The 19,605-nt window shown below is 44.9% G+C and overlaps 1 protein-coding gene across 1 annotated transcript in view; it reads left to right on the top strand.

Annotated features, from left to right (window-relative positions):
• Positions 1 to 18,400, top strand: part of TJP2 (tight junction protein 2) — a 121,599-nt gene extending 103,199 nt beyond the window's left edge. The window contains exons 20-24 of the mRNA XM_066604196.1: positions 266 to 478; positions 3,136 to 3,243; positions 4,854 to 5,186; positions 15,137 to 15,222; positions 17,563 to 18,400. Of these exons, the coding sequence (XP_066460293.1) occupies positions 266 to 478; positions 3,136 to 3,243; positions 4,854 to 5,186; positions 15,137 to 15,222; positions 17,563 to 17,728 (906 nt within the window). The 3' untranslated portion in view covers positions 17,729 to 18,400. The remainder of the gene's footprint in view (positions 1 to 265; positions 479 to 3,135; positions 3,244 to 4,853; positions 5,187 to 15,136; positions 15,223 to 17,562) is intronic.
• The last annotated feature ends 1,205 nt before the right edge of the window (positions 18,401 to 19,605 follow it).

Here is a 19,605-nt window from a genome sequence, read left to right as displayed (position 1 = left end):
ATATTTTTAATTGGTACATACATTTCGGTTGCACAGGACATAATGTCACCTTGCATGCTGGCTATTCTAATTATTGCCCAACCCTATAATGCACAGACAGGCCGGCTCTGACCGTGTGCAGCCGCTCTCGCAGGGTGGTCCTCCGCTCTGGCTCATAGACCCCCTCCTAGGAACACATTCAGCCGCTGGACTGGACATAGTTTTGTTGTTTGTGAATCTAATTTAATTTCTTTTCTGTCTTTAAATTGTCCTATAAAACCCATAGGTAGATGGAACGGATGAGGATGACGACCGGATGTCCTATTTGACTGCCATGGGCGCGGACTACTTGAGCTGTGACAGCAGATTAATAAGCGACTATGAAGACACTGATGGTGAAGGTGGCGCATATACGGATAATGAGCTGGATGAGATTGTGGATGATCCAGTACTAGTTTCAGCAATTAGCCGGTCATCTGAGCCTTTCCATCCTGAAGAGGTATGTTAACCCTTTCCAATCCAGTTTCCCTGCCACCCGCACACTCCCCAGCTCTTTATTTGTTTTCAGTGGATTCCTTAAAATTACTCAACAGAAACACCTAAAGATTAGGGTGAATGCAGACAGCCAGGTCGGATCCCACTGCGAGAATTCTTGCAGCAGGATGCGACCCATGACACGCAGCTCACCTCCTCCGGTGTCTTCTTTCCGCTCTGCGATGTGCCGGCTGGCGCACAGCCATGCATCCGCAGAGCAGAGGCTGTCGTTTCTGTGCGGCCCCTGCGAGGCTCGCACAGAAATGGGACATGCCGTGATTTGTTCACTGTGCTAGTTTTCACGCGATCAAATTGCGGCGGTCTGCATAGGATTGTATAAACCAATGCAATCCTTTGGCAGTGTGCACAGGCGGAAGTTCTGCGGGAGATCTCGACGCGGAATTTCCGCCCATGTGCATTTACCCTGTCATGATTTTATTAGCAATTTTTTTTCAAATTAAACCTTTCCAATCCAATGTCAGTCCCAGCATAGCTCTGATGTCGGACGGGAGCTAACACACATGTTTCTAACAACACGCAGGACAGAGCTCCAATGTCTGAGGCTTTTTTGCATATGTATGTTTCAGTATGTAGGACAGCGCTCCAATGTCTGAGGCTGTTGTGCAAATGTATGTTTTTAGTAGTGTAGGACAGCGCTCCGATGGCGGAGGCTGTACTGTAACATACATATGCAGTGTGCAGGACAGCGCTCTGTCTGACGTAGGAGCTCTGTCCTGCATTCTGTTAGAAACCTGTGTCGGCCCTCGTCCAACATCAGAGCGATGCGGGGACATCTTAATATCGGACGAGGGCCGACACTCTGTTGGAAAGAGGTAAACTTGTAATTTTACCAAAAGTATATTGGCGGCTTACAACAATGTTGGGGTATTAAACATTCCACGTGGATTTTTTTTTTTACATTTTTTTAAAACTAATAACAAGTATGTATCAGTTCAGTTACCTAGAGGCAGCAATTTTTCCAAAAAGTCAAGCTCCCACGATGATTCCGTAAAATCATTCTGTATTATGACAACCGCGTATGCGGTACTCTGTTTTGGCTGCATATGACCACATATTTCTATATGTCTAGCGGCATGAAGTTATCTCTGGATAATAATTCCATCTCTCTGCTTTTTGTGCACCCCCTGCCCAGGGTGGATCTGGCCCTTGGTAATACAGGGATTTTTAGTATTTATAGATCCTGTTGTAAAGATCTAATCGGCCATGATTAACACTTAGACACAACATACAGAAAATGAAGCCCGGTACAAGATATATACTGCAGGGAAGGCCCAATCACCATATACCCTGGTAGCATGCAGCAAGCCCGATTGCAATATAGAGGACCAAAATGTTCATGTGCCGACTGATTGAGCAGCCACTCAACTCAACCCAGGGTGGCGGAGGGGTGACTGCTGACAAACCCAGTCTGCACAATATGAACCTATACCAAGATGACCGCCATATTGTATCTGGCTTCGTTTTCAGTAAGTTGTGTCTTTGTGCATTTTTTTTCTCACCTCTGTGATTTTATGATTTAACTCTTAAATGCATTGGACACAAAATTCCAACTTGTTTCAGTGTGAACTCTGTCATGTTTTTTTAAAAAAGGTGTCCTAATTATAAAGAAGGATTTTACGGACTCCTCATGGGAGCTGGAGCTTTTGGTCTTTGAGAGAATCTGGAGGTCTTAGCAAGGCTCTTTCCGTGTTTGAATTTGGAATAAGCGGGTGCGCTGGCATTCTGTACTTTTGTACTAGACAACAATTTTTACCTGATTTTCAGGTTTTTCCACATTGTGGGAAAAAAAGAATTGGCTCTGTGTTCATGCTGAATCTGTGCTGCCCTTGGATTTGCCACGCTGACTGGAGTTATATCTGCATGTAAATCCATGGCAACCTTCTGAGGCTCCGGCTTGGATTTCTACTGCAAATTTTGGTGTCCATTGGCAAAATCCAACAAGGATCTGACACTAATATCAGTGTGTGAACTTTTGCAATCTGGGTAGTTTCACGCACAACATATATTGGAAAACTTCACTACAGTTTTGATGCAATGGTTTTGAAACCCAAGCCAGCTGTGGATGAGAAAGGAATGACTTACATTTCTATTTCGTACTAGATCAATTTCTGGCTTTAGCTTAAAAAAAAAACCTGCATCAAAAACCGCTATGCCATTTTTCTTTTGTAAGTTAACCTGTGGTAAATAGAGATGAGTGAGCCTACTCGGCCACGCCCCTTTTTCGCCCGAGGCACCGCGATTTTTGAGTACTTCCGTACTTGGGCGAAAAGATTCGGGGGGCGCCGTTGGTGAGTGGGGGGTTGGAGTGGGGGGGAGAGGGCTCCCCGCTGCTACCCTCCGCTCCGCCACGCCGCCCCCCGAATCTTTTCACCCGAGTACTGAAGTACTCGAAAATCGCGGCGCTCGATCGAGTAATTACTCGAAACGAGTAGATTCGCTCATCTCTAGTGGTAAATGCTGATACCCTCGGGGTACTTTAATAGAATTTGTTCAAGCGACTTGAGGAAACACTGGCCTAGTACATCCTTGGGGAATTGTTAAAAACTTAGTAGTTTCTAAAATCCTGCAGAATTAACAGTTTTTGCATACATAATTCTTCAGTCCATCGTTAAGCCAATGCCTGAACCAAGAAGTAACCTGAAAAAAGCGGGCAGCAGAGAAGTCCTACGAGAGCCAAGTCCTCCTCCGTTTAAACCAGAACCACCAAAGGTATATCAGCAGTGTGCTATTCGATGTAACAAGAACACAGATCATGTTAACCATTAATTTCTACGCTTTTTTTTTTTTTTTTTTACTTACTTAGAACATTAAGTCATTGCACTTTACTATGGAAAAGTTGAAGAAAAATGTCCATTTCCAAATATGGATATTACATGAGGCCAAATGGCATTTCTGTAGTGTCGCCATCCCTTAAGGGCTCATGTCCACGGGCAAAATAAGAATTAAAATCCGCAGCGGATTTTAACTCTTCTCCTGCCCGCGGATCCGCACCCCATAGGGATGCATTGACCACCCGCGGGGTAGATAAATACCCGCGGATGGTCAATAAAAGGGATTTTAAAAAAAATGGGGCATGAAAAAATCTGGACCATGCTCCATTTTCATGCGGGTCTCCCGCGGGGACAGCTCCCGCGGACTTCTATTGAAGCCTATGGAAGCCGTCCGGATCCGCGGGAGACCTAAAATAGGAATTTAAAAGAATTTACCCATCCGGAGCGGACCGGGAAGGTCTTCTCTTCCTCACGCATCTTTCTTGCTTCGGCTCGGCGGATGTGCCCGGCGCATGCGCGCGGCACGTTGGCGACGTGCCGCAGCCGTGACGAGTTCATCCGCCGGCTGAAAAAGAAGATCCGGCCGTGAGGAAGAGAAGACTTTCCCCGCCCGCTACGGATGGGTAAATTCTTTTAAATTCCTATTTTCAGCGCTCATGTCCGCGGGGCAGGAGGGACCCGCTGCAGATTCTCCATGTAGAATCCGTAGCGGGCCTGATTTTCCCCGTGGACATGAGGCCTTAGGATCAGCAGGGATCCAGCCGCTGTCATGCAAACAGTCCTGACAATAGAGGGAGTGAAGTGCTAATTAAGCCGTTATGGTTTTTCTGCTACACTATGGCACTTGCAGCCACCTACTGCGCAGGGAGCGGCAGCACAGCTCCATTCACTTGCGTGTGCGGGAGCGCTGCTGAGCGGGGTTAAGGCTGATGGGACCTCTGCCCCCTTTTAAGGTTCTTTTACACGGATGGATTGTTTGCCTGTAAAGAGGCTTGATTGACAACATAGCAAATTGTTCAGAGCTCGTTAGTTTTACTTGTTGCAGGTATTGTGCGGTGGTTCATATGAGCAATCCGATGTATGAACTAGTTTAAATTGTTTGACGTAAAACAAATTACTATTTTTATGCAGTGAATGATAAATAAATATTTTCTTTGGCGTTCGGACACTGGGCATATTTACTGTAAACTGGGCAATGATCAGCAACAAACAGTCATCTCATGGAAAGGGGACTTTAGTTCTCAGCATTGGAAGGGGTCCCAGAAGTCTGATCCGCATCTTCCGAATCTTATAGCATATCTTGCCGACATAAGATGAGACTACCCCCTTGGGGGGGGGGATTCTGAAAATTCACTGTTTCCTTGAGATTCCTAATGGCTCAAGTCCTTCCTGCTAAAGGAGCTCTGGGCCTAAAAGGAGCGTTTCGGCTACTTCGCATTTAGAAGTGATGCAAGTTCCGATGCCTGACCCTGCACTAGGTCTTTTGATGTTATTTTAGCTGGTTCACCCTATTAAAGCCTGCGTAATGATCAGCATTGTTGTTTGCAGGTGAAGCCACAAAGCAAGGATGATCTTTATGATTCTCCTCGCAGTTATGATGCTAAACGAAGCAGCTCCAGCGTGGCCAGCAGTGAAACCTCCGCTGGATCTGCCAAGGTTGTCCCCCCTCCTGTTGCTGCTAAACCGGTGATCGCTGGGAAGCCCATACTGAAACCTCCTGTTACAGTCACCACCTCAGCTGGCATAGAAGATAGTGTGCAAGAAAATCCAGTGGGAAATCCGCCTAAGTCTGTATTGGGGAAAGTGAAAATATTTGAGAAAATGGATCACAGTGCAAGGCAACAAAGGATACAAGAACTGCATGAGGCACAAAACGCACGGGTAAGAAATGCTTGTGTCAACCACATAAGGTAGTGTCGTCTTCTGAACTGTAAGTTTAAAAAAAAAAAATTTTTATTTTTTTTTAATGACTCCATTTAACATAGTAACTTCTTAACCCTTTCCAATCCACTGTCTAACGTCTTGAGACATTATGATTTAAGGCTGTACAGCTCCGATGTTGGAAGACGTCCGTCAGGGTTCTCTTACTGTATATTGCCAGCCTCTCTACTGTCGGAGCCTATCCAACATGTCACCTCATGCAGTACTGGCTTTAGCCAGCAGATAGCGCCGTTGTATAACGGCTGAAAAAGAGTAAGCCCCCTAGGAATCCCAGGAAACAAACTGGATTGGAAAGGGTTAAAGTCCATATACAGTGAAACCTTCCCTAAAAACACACTTTTTGAGAGGCCTATCCCTTATCGGACCAGATTTCCTGTGACAGATTTTCAGCTCCACCATACTGGTCCTCTTTGAGAAGAGTATTAACCTAAAAGACACCTTTTCGACTTTGAATGGTCATCTCAAAGAGGTTCATTATCTGTTTCGTTATCCCATATTTTAGTTTATTTTAGAAGACATTCATAGGCTTCATAAGGTTTTCTATAAAACAGGTGAAAGCCCCAGTCACTGCTTTTTAAAGGGTTTTTCCAGAACTACCTAATGCCCTATGCTCAGGTTAGGTCATGAATAGTTGACTGGTAGGGATTCACCACATTGATCTACTGGTTGAAGTGACAGCTGAACACGGATGAGCGCCGCTGTCACTTTAGGACATACCAAGCGCAGCGCCATACATTGCATAGTGGCTGCCCTAGTAATCCAACTCAGACCCATTCATTTGAATGGGACTGAGCTGCTTTCAGACAATGACTAATGAAGATGACATCGCATGCCTGAGAAGAAGCAACAGACCCCCATGATCAACCATTGATGACTTATCCTGAGGATATGCCATGTAAACTCTATTTTTCTGCTGATTCAGTTCATAAAATACTTCCTAGGCCTGTAAATATGTGGTCATTGACCTTTATAATTGTTATAGCTGTCTCTAACGGCATATTGGCGTTCAAATTAAATAATTTTATCTTTAAGGGGTTTTTCAGTGTAATAGCATTGATGACCTATCATCAGGATAGGTCATCAACAGTTGATCGGCTGAGGTCTGCCGCTCGGGACCCCGACCGATCAGCTGAGCAGGCGCCTGCTGTCAGCGCCGCAAATACACAGGGGTCAGAGCGGAAGCCTCTACTCCTACCTCTGTGTAGTGGCCGGCATTTGTAACTGCAGGCACAGCTCTCATTGAAATCAATAGGAGCCGTGCCTGCAGTTACAAGTGCCAGCCACTCTAAGGAGTTCGGTGCAGAGGCTTCCTCTCCGACCCTTGTGTATTTAGGGCGAAAGCCTCTGTGCTGACCTCCCATGTAGGGGCCGGCGCTTGTAACTGCAGGCACGGCTCCTATTGATTTCAATGAGAGCTGGGCCTGAAGTTACAAGCACCGGCCACTACACAGAGGTTGGCGCAGAGGCTTCCTATCCGATCTCTGTGTTATTGGGGCGCTGACAGAATGCGCCCACTCAGCTGATCGGTCAAGGTCCCAAGCGACGGACCCGGACGATCAACTATTGATGATCTATCCTAAGGATAGGTCATCAATAGTATTTCACTGGAAAACCCCTTTAATATTTCGGTTAACTTGCTTCCAAATTGGTTACAGTACAGGAATCCTAGCAATTTTCATATCTGGCCCCTCCCCCTCCTATTTTAGGGACTTTTAAAGTAAATTAAAAAAATCAAATTTGGTCTTATGCCAGTTTGATACTTTTGAAACCCACAGCGATTACCAGATATTGGCTTAATGATGCCACAAGATGAAAACCATGCCTAAATAAATGTGGACCTAGCTGTGTATTTTTAGCTGCGGGATCTTCAGTTAGCAATTAACCTTACTTCAATGAATAGAAAAACATGGCTGCTTTATCCTAGAAATGGCGCGACGCCTGTCCGTGGATTGCCTGTTTTCACAGCTCAACTGCACGAAAAAGAATTGGTCTAAGCTGCGATATCTCACACAAGCTATGAGACTGTTTTAGAAGAAACCAATCCTTTCATTCTATTCCTGTAGAACCCCTCTAACTACTCTTAACCCTTTCCAATCCACTGTCTGACCTCTGAAGACATTATGACTTAAGGCTGCACAGCTCAGATGTTAGAAGACACCCATCGGGGTTCTCTTACTGTATACTGCCAGCCTCTCTGCTGTCGGAGACTATCCAACGTGTCACCTCATGCAGTACTGGCTGTAGCCAGCAGATAGCGCCATTGTAGAATGGCAGAAAAAGAGTAAGCCCCCTAGGAAAACAAATTGGATTGGAAAGGGTTAAAATATTCTAAATAACACTCTGAGGGGGGCGTGGCTAGCCAGCAGCGGGAAAAGAAGCACCAGAGAGAGCTGCTGAACGAGGGCAGTGAAAAACGCTGAAAGCGCCTCACTGACCCGGTCCCGGAGGCCGAAAACAGCGGTGGCAATACCACCAGGGTCCCCGCTACAAAAAGAGACCTCTCGCGGCCCGCTGGCCGAAAGCGCGATTTCGGGGCCTACTCAGCCGGGTGAAGCCCCGGCCTAGAGTTACAGACGCGTCCGGCCGGAAGTGAAGGCCGGCCGCGGAGCGGACGAGCAAGAGCCTGCAGAAGGCCAGCGGAGGCAAGGGCACAGCTGCAGCAGCCCACAGAGCACCCGGAGAACTCCGGGAAGAAAGAGGTGAGGGGGCTACAACCCCATAAATAGGGGTTATCAAGGGAGAGACCCACGGGAGTGGGAACAGAAGGAAGGAAGCTGAGAGGAGGGAAATAGTGAAAACACCACAGCACAACCCCACAAAGAGTCCTCTCAGCCAGATCACAGGGCCTGCACACCACGCTCTCCCCTCACCCTGAAAACAGCATGGCTGCCTAACAACCAGGGGGGCACCCAGCAGTATCTAGAGCCCACAGCAATAACGTGCAGCCAACAGGCCTTCAACACAACCCCACCAGAACATTTATGCCTCCCTGCGCACGCCTGGAGGACTACAGAAGTAGTGACGGGCAGAAACAGCAGACCCCTGCTAACACATATAAGAAGGCAAGAAAAGTTACACAGAAGCGCAGTACTGCAAAGCAAGATCACCTTCACAGACGAAAAAGAAAACTACTGCAACTGCGCAACTGCAGAGTCACTCTATAAGCAGCAGCAGACACAGAAGCAGCAGCGGACGGACATCCGTAATTAAGAATACAAGCATTACCTAACCGGGCCACCCTCACCCGACCACCCCCCACTACCCAGGGCAAGGCTCATACGCAGTTAGCGGAATGACCAAGGTCTAACCGTGAGCTGCGCTCCGCCCCGGTCCCAGCCAAAAGAACAGAAGCAGGATATAGCACAGAACTAAATAACCTTGCAACACCGAAAACTTAACATGTCCAGGAGAATCAGTAGACAGAATAAGGGACAAACAGCAGCATCCCAGTGCACACTACCAGAGCTGTTCTCAAGCAACCAATTCTCCCAGCTAGCGGAAATGGAGCAGTCACCCCATAACTCAGAAAACGGAGAGGAGCGAGGCAATGATATGAACATTGAACCCCCTGCTTCACCCCAAATAGCCAACCTCTCCGCCTCGGACTCTACGCTCCTTACTCATATAAAAAAAATGTTTAGAGAAGAACTCCAAACAGCGATGCAAGACCTATCTAAACAGATCAACGAGCTCGGACAACGCACTAATGATCTCGAACACAAAACCGATGATATAATAGACGCACTTGATCAAGAGAGGACAAGATGGGAAGATTACGCGGAAAGAGTAGAAGCTTTAGAACTAAAATGCGAAGATCTCGAAAATCGGAGCAGAAGAGCAAACATCCGTATCCGAGGTCTGCCAGAATCTGTTACCCACCTGAAAGAAGCGGCCACAAACTTATTCACCGCTCTACTCCCACAAGTGACGCAAGAATCTCTCCGTATAGATAGAATACATCGAGCCCTCTCAAGACCGGCCAATACCGATCTCCCAAGAGACACAATCTTAAAACTGCACTACTCCGAGATGCGAGATCAATTACTGTTGGCGGCCCGTAACCTAGACGCTCTGCCGGGGGTCCCCTCCTCAGTTCAGATCTTTGCCGACATCGCACCATCCACCCTGGCCAAACGGCGGACCCTAAGACCAATCACCCTAGCTCTACAGCAGGCAAATATAAGATACCGTTGGAACTTTCCGTTTGCATTGCTGGTCCGCATCAACCAAAGATCATACTCGGTCAGATCGTTGGAAGAAGGCAAGCGTATGCTGGAAGAAGAGCGCATCTCCTTCGCAAATGAAATGGCCAGGTCCCCCAGGCCACAACGACCAACCCGATCGTGGACGACGGTGGGGAATCCACGCCGCAGAGCGACCATCACAGAAAACTGATTTCGGGACGCCAGAGACAGATATGTATCATCTACATTTTCTAGCTTAACTTTGTTGGGGAGCCGGGGGTGTCCTGGGCTCCCTTCGGGGGGTCGGGGATAGCCCACGGATTTCTCACCCAACAGCTAGGTCTACTTGGACTTTACATCACCAAATTTAGTCCTTTAAGGGCTATATGGACAGCTTATCATAAGGTCAGCGCCCGACATTACACGAGAACACCTCAACAACGGCGAAAGGCCGGGCGCTGGCCTACACTCACAAATGTCGGTCCGGGTGTGATCCTGCTCCAAATAACCCGCATTAAAATGATTCCTTGATAACATAACAAAAGACACCATAGTGTCGTATTTGCGGTCGGGGTTCGGGTCGCATGCGGACAGACACAATAATACAGATAAGGTTATCTGAAATGTTAATGTTGCATAGGTTTATCGGAAAATAAGGCTAAGTTATGCTGCTTCTGTTAATATTTAACGATTTTGTTGCACTGGGACGGGGCGGAGTAACTTGATGCCCACTCCCTACCAGACTTCGAGTGTCACCCCACTACAAAAGTAGAGGGACACACTCAGTTTGGGAATTTTTTGGGTTTTAGAACCCAAATTGGTTCATTTCTCTAACTGTTTGTTATAGTACCATTTACATACGATGTTACACTACCTATGGAATTCTATCTCCACACACCACAAGCGGAATCACCGCCACCAAACGAGCCCACAACAAACACACAAAAAATCTAGAATTAACTGGCACCCTCCCTCACACTCACAATGGCCACCATAATTTCGCACAATGTTAGAGGGTTTAACTCCCCTTTAAAAAGAAAGAAAGCATTTGCCCAATACCTCAAATTGAAACCTGATGTCATATGCCTTCAGGAAACACACTTCTCCTCCTCCTCCACACCCAACTACTTGCATTCACAATACTCAAGGTCCTACTCCTCGGTAGCCGCTAAAAAACACCAAGGGGTCACAACCCTCATTCACAATTCTTTCCCCCTCGTTGTGGAAAAAACAGAAATAGATCCTGAGGGCAGATTTATTATACTACAAGGTTCAATGCAGGAACAAAAAATGGTGATAATAAACTCTTACGCACCGGTCAACAACCCCTACAAACTATTTACACTGATAGCAAGAAAACTTAAAGCGCTACCCAAGGCTTCCATCTACTGGATGGGAGACTTCAACATGATCATCTCACCTGCCATGGATCGCTCGTCCCACACTATAGATAAAATAAGCCCATCACAAAGAGCATCAATCTCAGCCACACTAAGAGATCTAGCATTGGCGGACTGCTGGAGAGAGGTCAACGGATTGAACAAGGGATACACCTTTTATTCAGCCCCGCATAAATCATATTCCCGAATCGACTGGGCACTAATTTCAACCCATCTACTCCCAGTACTAGCCCAATCAAGGCATATCCCCTGCGCATGGTCAGACCATGATATTGTCCTCACACACCTCATAAGCTCGTCCCCCAAACCTATTTCTAGAAGATGGAGACTTAATGAATCGCTGTTAAAGGATCCCACAACACGGGCTCAGATAAATGACAAATTAAATGAGTACATAGCAACAAATGACAACGAAGCCTCCACGCCAGTCTGGATCTGGTTAGCACACAAGGCCTTCATGCGAGGTCAAATATCCAAAATAGCCTCCATCAAAAAGAAAGAAAAATCGCAGGCCCTACAAGCCCTGGAAAGACAACTTACACTACTTGAAATAGCTAACCAGCAGCGCCCCAGTATAGCCTTAACTAAAAAAATAAGAGATGCAAAACTTCAAATAAACCTATTATACACAACCCAGGCAGAAAAAGCACTCCAATGGACGCAAGCGACCTATTTCAAGTTAGCTAACAAACCAGACAAATTACTGGCAGCCCGCCTCAGAGCAAAGGAAAAAATCAATATAGTACACTCCATCAGAACAGAAAGTGGGACCTGCACGTCAAACCCCGATAAAATTGCCTGCACATTCTCCGACTTCTACAATAAACTATACAAATACAAACCCCAGAAATCCCCTTCCGCTCCCCAGAAATACCTAGAAAACATACAGCTTCCACAGATTGCAGAGCACCAAAATGAACACCTTAACCAACATATAACGGTGGAAGAAGTAGAAGATACTATCAAAAACCTAAAACCAGGAAAAGCACCAGGCCCGGACGGTCTAACGGCCTTATACTATAAAAAGTTCATACACACTCTCACCCTCCCATTAACACGTTTCTATAATAATATCATACTAGGAGAATCAATCCCTGAAGAATTCTTAAAAGCACATATAACAGTCATCCCCAAGCCCAATAAGGACCATACCTCCACTAAGAATTACAGGCCCATATCTTTATTAAACTTAGACTATAAAATCTTAACCAGCATATTAGCCAAACGTTTAAACGCCTTCCTTCCCACTTTAATTAAAAAAGACCAGGTAGGTTTTATACCGTCCCGACAAGCACCGGACAATATCAGAAAGGTCCTTAATTTAATACATATCGCAAAGTCACATAAAAACCCACAAGTAACACTGGCCCTAGACATTGAAAAGGCCTTTGATAGCCTCTCATGGGACTACCTATTTGCAGTGTTAGATAGAGCAGGAATAAAGGGGAACTTCATTACAGCACTCCATGCCCTCTACTCAACCCCCTCTGCTGAACTAAAACTACCCTCTTCCACACCAAACAAAATAAAGGTCCAGAGGGGAACGAGACAGGGTTGTCCATTGTCTCCAGCCCTCTTCGCAATGGCGATGGAACCCCTGGCCCAGATGATAAGAGAGAACCCAAATATTTCTGGGGCTAGGGCGGGAGATAAAGAGTATAAAGTCACCCTCTTTGCGGATGATATCCTACTCACACTAACCAAACCACTCACTTCACTACCAAACTTGATAAAAATCCTGGACTCCTTTGCAGAAGTCTCAGGATTGGTAGTCAATATGGACAAAACAGAAGCTCTGCTCCACAATACCCCTACACACCTCCAGAAACTCCTAGAATTAAACTTTGGATTCAAAGCTAGTCCGCACTACATCACCTACTTAGGCGTTAAATTAGCCTCAAATATAGACGCACTATACAAATGGAATTATCCCCCCTTATTTACCTCTCTAAAGGCTGACCTGAAGAAATGGAGCCAAACCACAATCTCATGGATAGGCCGCATCAACTCGGTCAAAATGAACATACTACCACGACTCCTATACCCATTCAGGTGCCTACCTATAAACATCCCCCCAAAAGAATTAAAAGATATGCAAAAAGCTATATTTCATTTCATCTGGGGAAACAAAAAACCTAGAATCAAACAGAAAATAATGCACTACCATAAAAGAATAGGAGGACTATCGGTACCTAATCTAAAGAAGTACTACCTAGCAGCCCAATTAACACAAATCCCCTCAATGATGGCAGGCTCAAAAAAACCTCTATGGGTCGACATAGAAGCCTCTCTTATCAGACCACTGGACCTGAGAACCATCTTCTGGGACAGAAGTTGGAAATCCATAAATATAGCACATAAAGCTCCACTAACGCACCACCAATTCCTGATATGGAGAAAAAACAGATTCAAATTCAAATTAATGTCTCCTATTTCACCGCTGACACCAGTGATCCCCAACCATGCATTCCCACTGAGCCTCCAGGAAGAAAACTTTAAGTGGTGGCGAGTCAACCGCATTACACTCCTCCACCACTTTACAGACCAAAATAAAATCCTTTCCCCACAACAATTGACTGAAAAATACTCGATACCAAAAGACTTATGGCTCGAGCTACACCAAATACACAGCTTCATACACACCTTACAAAACAAGACTAGGCCTCAGACAACCCCCACACCTCTCGAAAGAGTCTGCCTCCGGTCCCCACTCCAACCAGGCATAATTTCCGCGCTGTACTCAAGCATGAACAAACCCCTCACAGAAACAAAATTACCATTTATGCAGCGCTGGGAAGCAGACCTGGGTATCTCCATGTCCTTGCCCCGCTGGCATCACTGCTGCACTTTCACAGCAAAAGGAAGCCATCAAGTGACCCTTGCAGAGTCGGCAATAAAAATCCTACATAGAGCATACCTAGTTCCCACCACAGTCCACAAATACTCCCCTGCTACCTCCCCAAACTGCTTCAGAGGGTGCGATAGTCTGGGAACAATAGCACACACATGGTGGACCTGCCCCCTGGTCACCAGATTATGGAAAGAAGTAGCAAAACTGATAACAGGGGTCCTGAAAAAGGCCTTTCCCGTCTCACCAACTGTATGTCTCCTGGCTGACAAACCTAAAGGGTACAACAACCAGCAGCACAAATTGTCACAACAGATCTGTATGGCAACCAAAATATACATAGCTTCACAGTGGCTCTCACCCATCCTTTCTTTAGAACCAATTAAGGCCAGAATATCTAGAATGATGCTCTATGAAAAATTGTCGGCCATGAGGGAAGACAACATGGACCTTTTCCTCAAGACGTGGGAGCCATGGGCAGAACACCTAGCTATTTCGGGCCTAGGCAGGTCACTCCATGCTTGAAACCCCAAACGGAGAAGAAATTCTAGTAAAACACACTAGTCAAGAAAAAATAGGACATAAACAGCAACGTAAGAGTAAGTACAAAACAAACAATAGCGAAGAAAATAAAATTAAAAACAACCACAAGATGAGGAGGAGACTTAGACAGAGAAGACCTCATAAACACAGGCTCACAAGTAGAAACTAGAATGCGTGTGGAACACTACTTTCACTGTTTACAACACCGTATGTCTAATATGTTAACTGTACATTAAATAAGCATTGTATATGTATACCCCCTGCGCGGGGAACTATTTTGCGTAACACTTCAAAAAATGTTAAAAACTCAATAAAACTCTTTTGAAACTAAATAACACTCTGAATGTTCATTTACTTTAATTTTGTTACCTCTAAAACTGGTACAAAACTCTGTCCTAATGTCAAAATCTATATCTTCATTGAGGTCGCTTGGATAGACACACGTAGCTGGATATACCTTTATTTGTCCCTATTTGCCTTGTGTACATTACTGCTACTTTTACAACTTACGGGCGCGTTCACACAGGCGTACTGCGTATTTCAGTCTGTGACTACTCGGTGTATTCATGGACCGAAATACACAGAATCCCTGCGCATTTTTGCCTATCTGTGTTTTTTGACGCAAGTCCAAAAAAACCCTGCAAGGAATCCCATTGATTTCTTGTGTGAATATGCAGCGAATACACAAACCCATTGATTTCAATAGGACATGCTGTTGAAAAATACACAGCTGTAAATAAACACATTAATTTAATGTTCTTTTTATTGCGTGCTTAAAAAAACCTGAATATGCGTAATATGTTGTGTATTTAAGTTTGTGAGAGTGAGTGCTTACCACCTTTTTTCGCAACTGTATAATATAATGTTGCAAATCATGTTTAAAAGTTCACATTTTTTGTTTTTCTGGTTCTGCAGTTGGAGCTGGCGCAAAAACTGCCTGACATCTATGCTGTGCCTATAAAGCCGCAGAAAACGGAACAGAATTGGTCTCCACCAACAAGGTAACTGGTGCCCAGTCCTCTGCACAGATTGTTCTGGGTTAAAGGGATATTCCTGGACTTTTATCTTTTTCTATTGATGACTGACAGGTCCTCAATAGATGATCGGCTGATTCCCCCTGCCGCAGTGACTAGGTCAGCGCAGCAGCCCTGGTTGGTATTGCAGGTGCAGCTCCCATTGAATTCAGTGCAGCTGTGCCTGCAATATCAATCCGGGCTGCTACACTGTGGTCAGCGCTGACCTGGTGACAACTGTATCGGGAATCGGCTGATCGGTGGCGATCTGATTTTTTTATTTTTAATTCTGTTTGCAAGTATTGGAGTGAAAAATATGTATAGTCTGTGTCTTAAAATCCTTACAAAGTGAAATTATGTCTTGAGGTGAACCTTTTCCATGCACTCCGGCAGTCCATGGGCGTTCTGAATAATAAGTAGAAAAGAACATGTTCAATGCATTTACAAGCAGGTAGCTATCGCGGCTGGTCATGTAATGGACACGCCCCACGGCTCGCTATGGTACATTTACCAGAGCTGTGTCTTGTAAGAAGTCGTGCATCTGGTTGTCCACTAGAACCATTAACCCTTTGCAATCCAATTTTGGATTCAGGGTTTCCTAGGGGTCTTTCTCTTTCTGCCATTATACAATGGCGCCATCTGCTGGCTAGAGCCAGTACTGCAGTATGTGACATGCTGGAGAGGTCCTGACAACAGAGCAGCCAGTAATCTACAGTAAGAATACCCTGCCGGATGTCTTCCGACATCGGAGCTGTACAGCCTTCAATCAGAATGTCTTCAGACGTCAGTGGATTGGAAAGGGTTAAAACTGCATATCAAAAGCTGCATGCATTTTTACCGCCACTGACTAATCACAATAGGAACACAGGCTTGTTTTTGTGGTGTGTTTTTGATTGTACTTCAACTGTTCTATCTAAATGCACTCTTAAGTATGAAGGTTCCTATTGAGGGACCCAACCCCCAAAACTGTAGCACTTGGTCCTTTCTGTTAGGGCCCGGTTTTAATGGATGGATTTTTGGACCATGTGCGGTCCGTACGCTCCAGCCTATAACGCCATTCAAACAAATGTAATTTTCTTTGGAACTGATGGTCCATGTGATAAAATTGCTGCAATTCCTATTCTTGCCCATTTTCACAGACTTGCAATCTGCAGGGTTTGGGGAGATTGGACAGCACATAGATGAGTTTCTGATGCGAGGTGTGCAAGAATCTTTCAAATAAGGGAGCTGGAACAATGCCTCTGCAGCGCCACCTATTGGAAGGCAGCGTTCCTGCAAGCACTACATGTATACAACCGTGTGAATACGGCCTAACTTTCATGAAAACATAAGCGCCTCTCCATAGTTAAAGCATCTAGGAAGAGAATGTGTAGAATCTGCATCATTCGGGTCTATAGGACCTCCTGCGGCTTTATCTAAATGGTGAAGGTGGGGCTGTCCCTTGATGTTTAAACTATAGGTGTATTCAGATGGTTGCATAGGTTTGGTCATAATCTGCCACAGTTTTCAATGCAATTGTTGTAAAAGCCACCGCATTGGAATCTGCAATGAAAACCTATGCGGGTTTTATATGCACCATTTAAATTCACTTATTTGGTTTAAGAACTTAAAGGGGGGATTAAAAAAAACTCAGAAGCAACATTGATCAGCACAACTGCATATACTTCACATTGTCATAGCAGCAGTCATTGAGTTGCAGGACTGCAACTATTTCAACTCGGGGCTAGGGCTACAGGCTGACTTTAGCCACAACAGGGGTCGCATGACCAAAAATCATGTCGTAGCCCTGCAACCTCGCCATTCTTCTCTGCAGATTCTCTCAAGCTCTGTCAGGTTGGATGGGGGCCATCTGTGGACAGCCATTATCCGGTCTCTCCAGAGATGTTTGATTGGGTTCAAGTCAGGACTCTGGCCAGGCCACTCAAGTGCATTCACAGTTGTCCCTAAGGCACTCCTGGACTGTCTTGGCTGTGTGCTTAAGGTCAAGCAGATGTAGGCGCCAAGAAAAATGGTGCCACCCATCCTACCATACTTTGTAGAGGGTAGTATGGAGAGGTCGCTCTCGGTCAGAAAGGAATGACTAACCAAGGTAACACTCGCTCACGTATATATACTGGGGGGGGGGGGGGGGAAATAATGAATGAATTAGAAAAAAAAAATTACTGAAGTGTCCCTTTAAGAAAAAGAAAACTTTTTTTTTTCTTTCTCTGAGAAAGTTTGATACACATCGGTTTATATCTCTGTAGGTACCTGGTGTTTTACGTACTCCGTTTTGTTTTTGCTTGCAATAGTCTTTTGATCATTCTGCCCTTTTTTTTGTCTTTCAAGTTCTCGTCCTCCCGAGCCCCAGAAACCAGCTGCTTGGTCTTACCTGGATAAGAAGGGAAGTTATGGAAGCGATGAAGATGAAGAAGATTATCGGCGCCAATTGTCTGATCAGTCAAAGCGAGGATTTTACGCCCAGCCAACAAAATACAGGGATACTGAATTGTGAAGCTCTGCTCAAAACGAGGGGGTCCCGTGTTTCTGTTGGTTAATAATGTACAGACAGGAATAGAGATTATATTTTTAGATTACATTTAACATGTTTTGCGTATGAACATTCTGAACTTTTGCAGTTGTTCTTCAACTTGGTTTCTTCTATTAGTCGTGTATTAAAGACACTTGAATTTGTATACCAAACTGGTGAGCCCCAGTGAACGATATTGGGGTCTTTTGGTACCGTGTAAATATAAGAGGTAGGGTTATAAACTGCAAAGGTTCTTTTTCTTTCATCTTGTTAATTTGTACTGATATACATTTTACTAAAACTTCGCCTATATGACAGGGATGGTTCGGTTCTGGCATACTTACCTGTTCTTGCTGTGAGGGGTGCTCGCGAATATCACGATTTCTCACAACATTCCAAAAATAGAATTTGAACAAGTGCCTTTTTGTGTTAGAATGTCTTAAACATGTGTTGCATGACTTTAAAATAACCTTAAAATTATGCGCGCTTGTTAGTGTTAATTTGACTCCAACCATCAGGCTTGTATGCCTCTTTTTGAAACTGACCAGTTTGCCTGTATACAACCAGGTTTGAAAGTGCGTAGCCTGTTCATCGTTTAGTTTCTTTTCTTTTTTTTTTTTCTTTTAGCCTTTCTCAAAATAAAACCTTTAAACTTCAGCTGAGTTTGACTTGCAAGATTTCTTTACTTTTTTTATAAAATACTTTAGGACCTGCAAATAGATGGGTAGGTACTATAACATATTAGATTATATGGGTATTTCCAGCTCTACAAAGTCGGGTGATAGGTTGAAGAATGTGAATGTAAGGAGGTTGTCAAATATTGTACATGTATTTTTTAAGAATGTACCTTTGATATCTATACCCTGTGTCCCCATTTGTGTTTTCGGTAGCTGTGGCTGCTTTTCTGCACTCTTCGTCCTCTCCGCTCCTGCGTGTGCGCTATTCTGCACCGTAGCTGCACTAGTGTGTAGGACTGCTATCGGGCATGTGCAGTAGCCCTGAAGCCGTTCTATACTGGTGCTGGCGGTGTAACTGGCAGAGCTGAACGGTATCCTTACACACAGCAAGACAATGTGTTCCTGGTCACGTAGCGTTCACCTCCTTAACATAAAACAACCTTGCCAGCTGCGAGGGTTAGACTTATAATGTCTTCTCGCATCATGGAATGTAAGGGCTCATTCACATCTGTATTAGGAGTCTTAGGGTTTTTCATCTCAAATTCTATTTTACTTCTGTTTCCAAAAATGGAATGTAAATGCGTGTTTTTCTTTTTTCTTTTTCTTTTTAACCCCCATAGCTTATAATGGGTTTAACCCCCCCCCCCCCAAAAAAAGAAAATCTGAAACCTAAGACTAACTTCTCACTGGCGAACGCAATATGGGGCCGTGAATATCGCCCCATATCGCGTTTTCCACCTTATGAAAACCCCGTGCATCAATGCAGAGATGAAGGTAAACCCCCCTCCAGAGGATTGTGGAGTTTTCCCATTGCTTTCAATGGGGCCGGCGTTGCTGCCGCAGACCCTATTGAAAACAATAGGGCTGTGATGCGAGATCTTGCTGATAGATAGATAGAACTTGCTTTTTTTCTGCATGGCATCGCAGTGCCATGCAAGAAAAATATCGCTAACGTGTATGAAACCCATTCAAAAGAATTGGATTCATATTTGTGCGGCTCGCAACGCACAAATCCTGCACGATTTTCACGCCACTGTGAAGGCGACCCAACAGAACTGAAGCAAAGTGAAAGGTTTTTTTTTTGTTGGTTTTTTTTGTTTTCTCTTAAACCCATTGAAATCAATAAAGAAAAAAAACTGAAGCTTTTATTCTCTGCTCCAAAAATGAATCACTCCGTGACGGGAG

Source organism: Eleutherodactylus coqui, chromosome 5 (genome assembly GCF_035609145.1).
Source record: "Eleutherodactylus coqui strain aEleCoq1 chromosome 5, aEleCoq1.hap1, whole genome shotgun sequence".
NCBI classification, from domain to species: Eukaryota; Metazoa; Chordata; class Amphibia; order Anura; family Eleutherodactylidae; genus Eleutherodactylus; species Eleutherodactylus coqui.
This window is presented reverse-complemented; position numbering and strand designations above follow the sequence as displayed.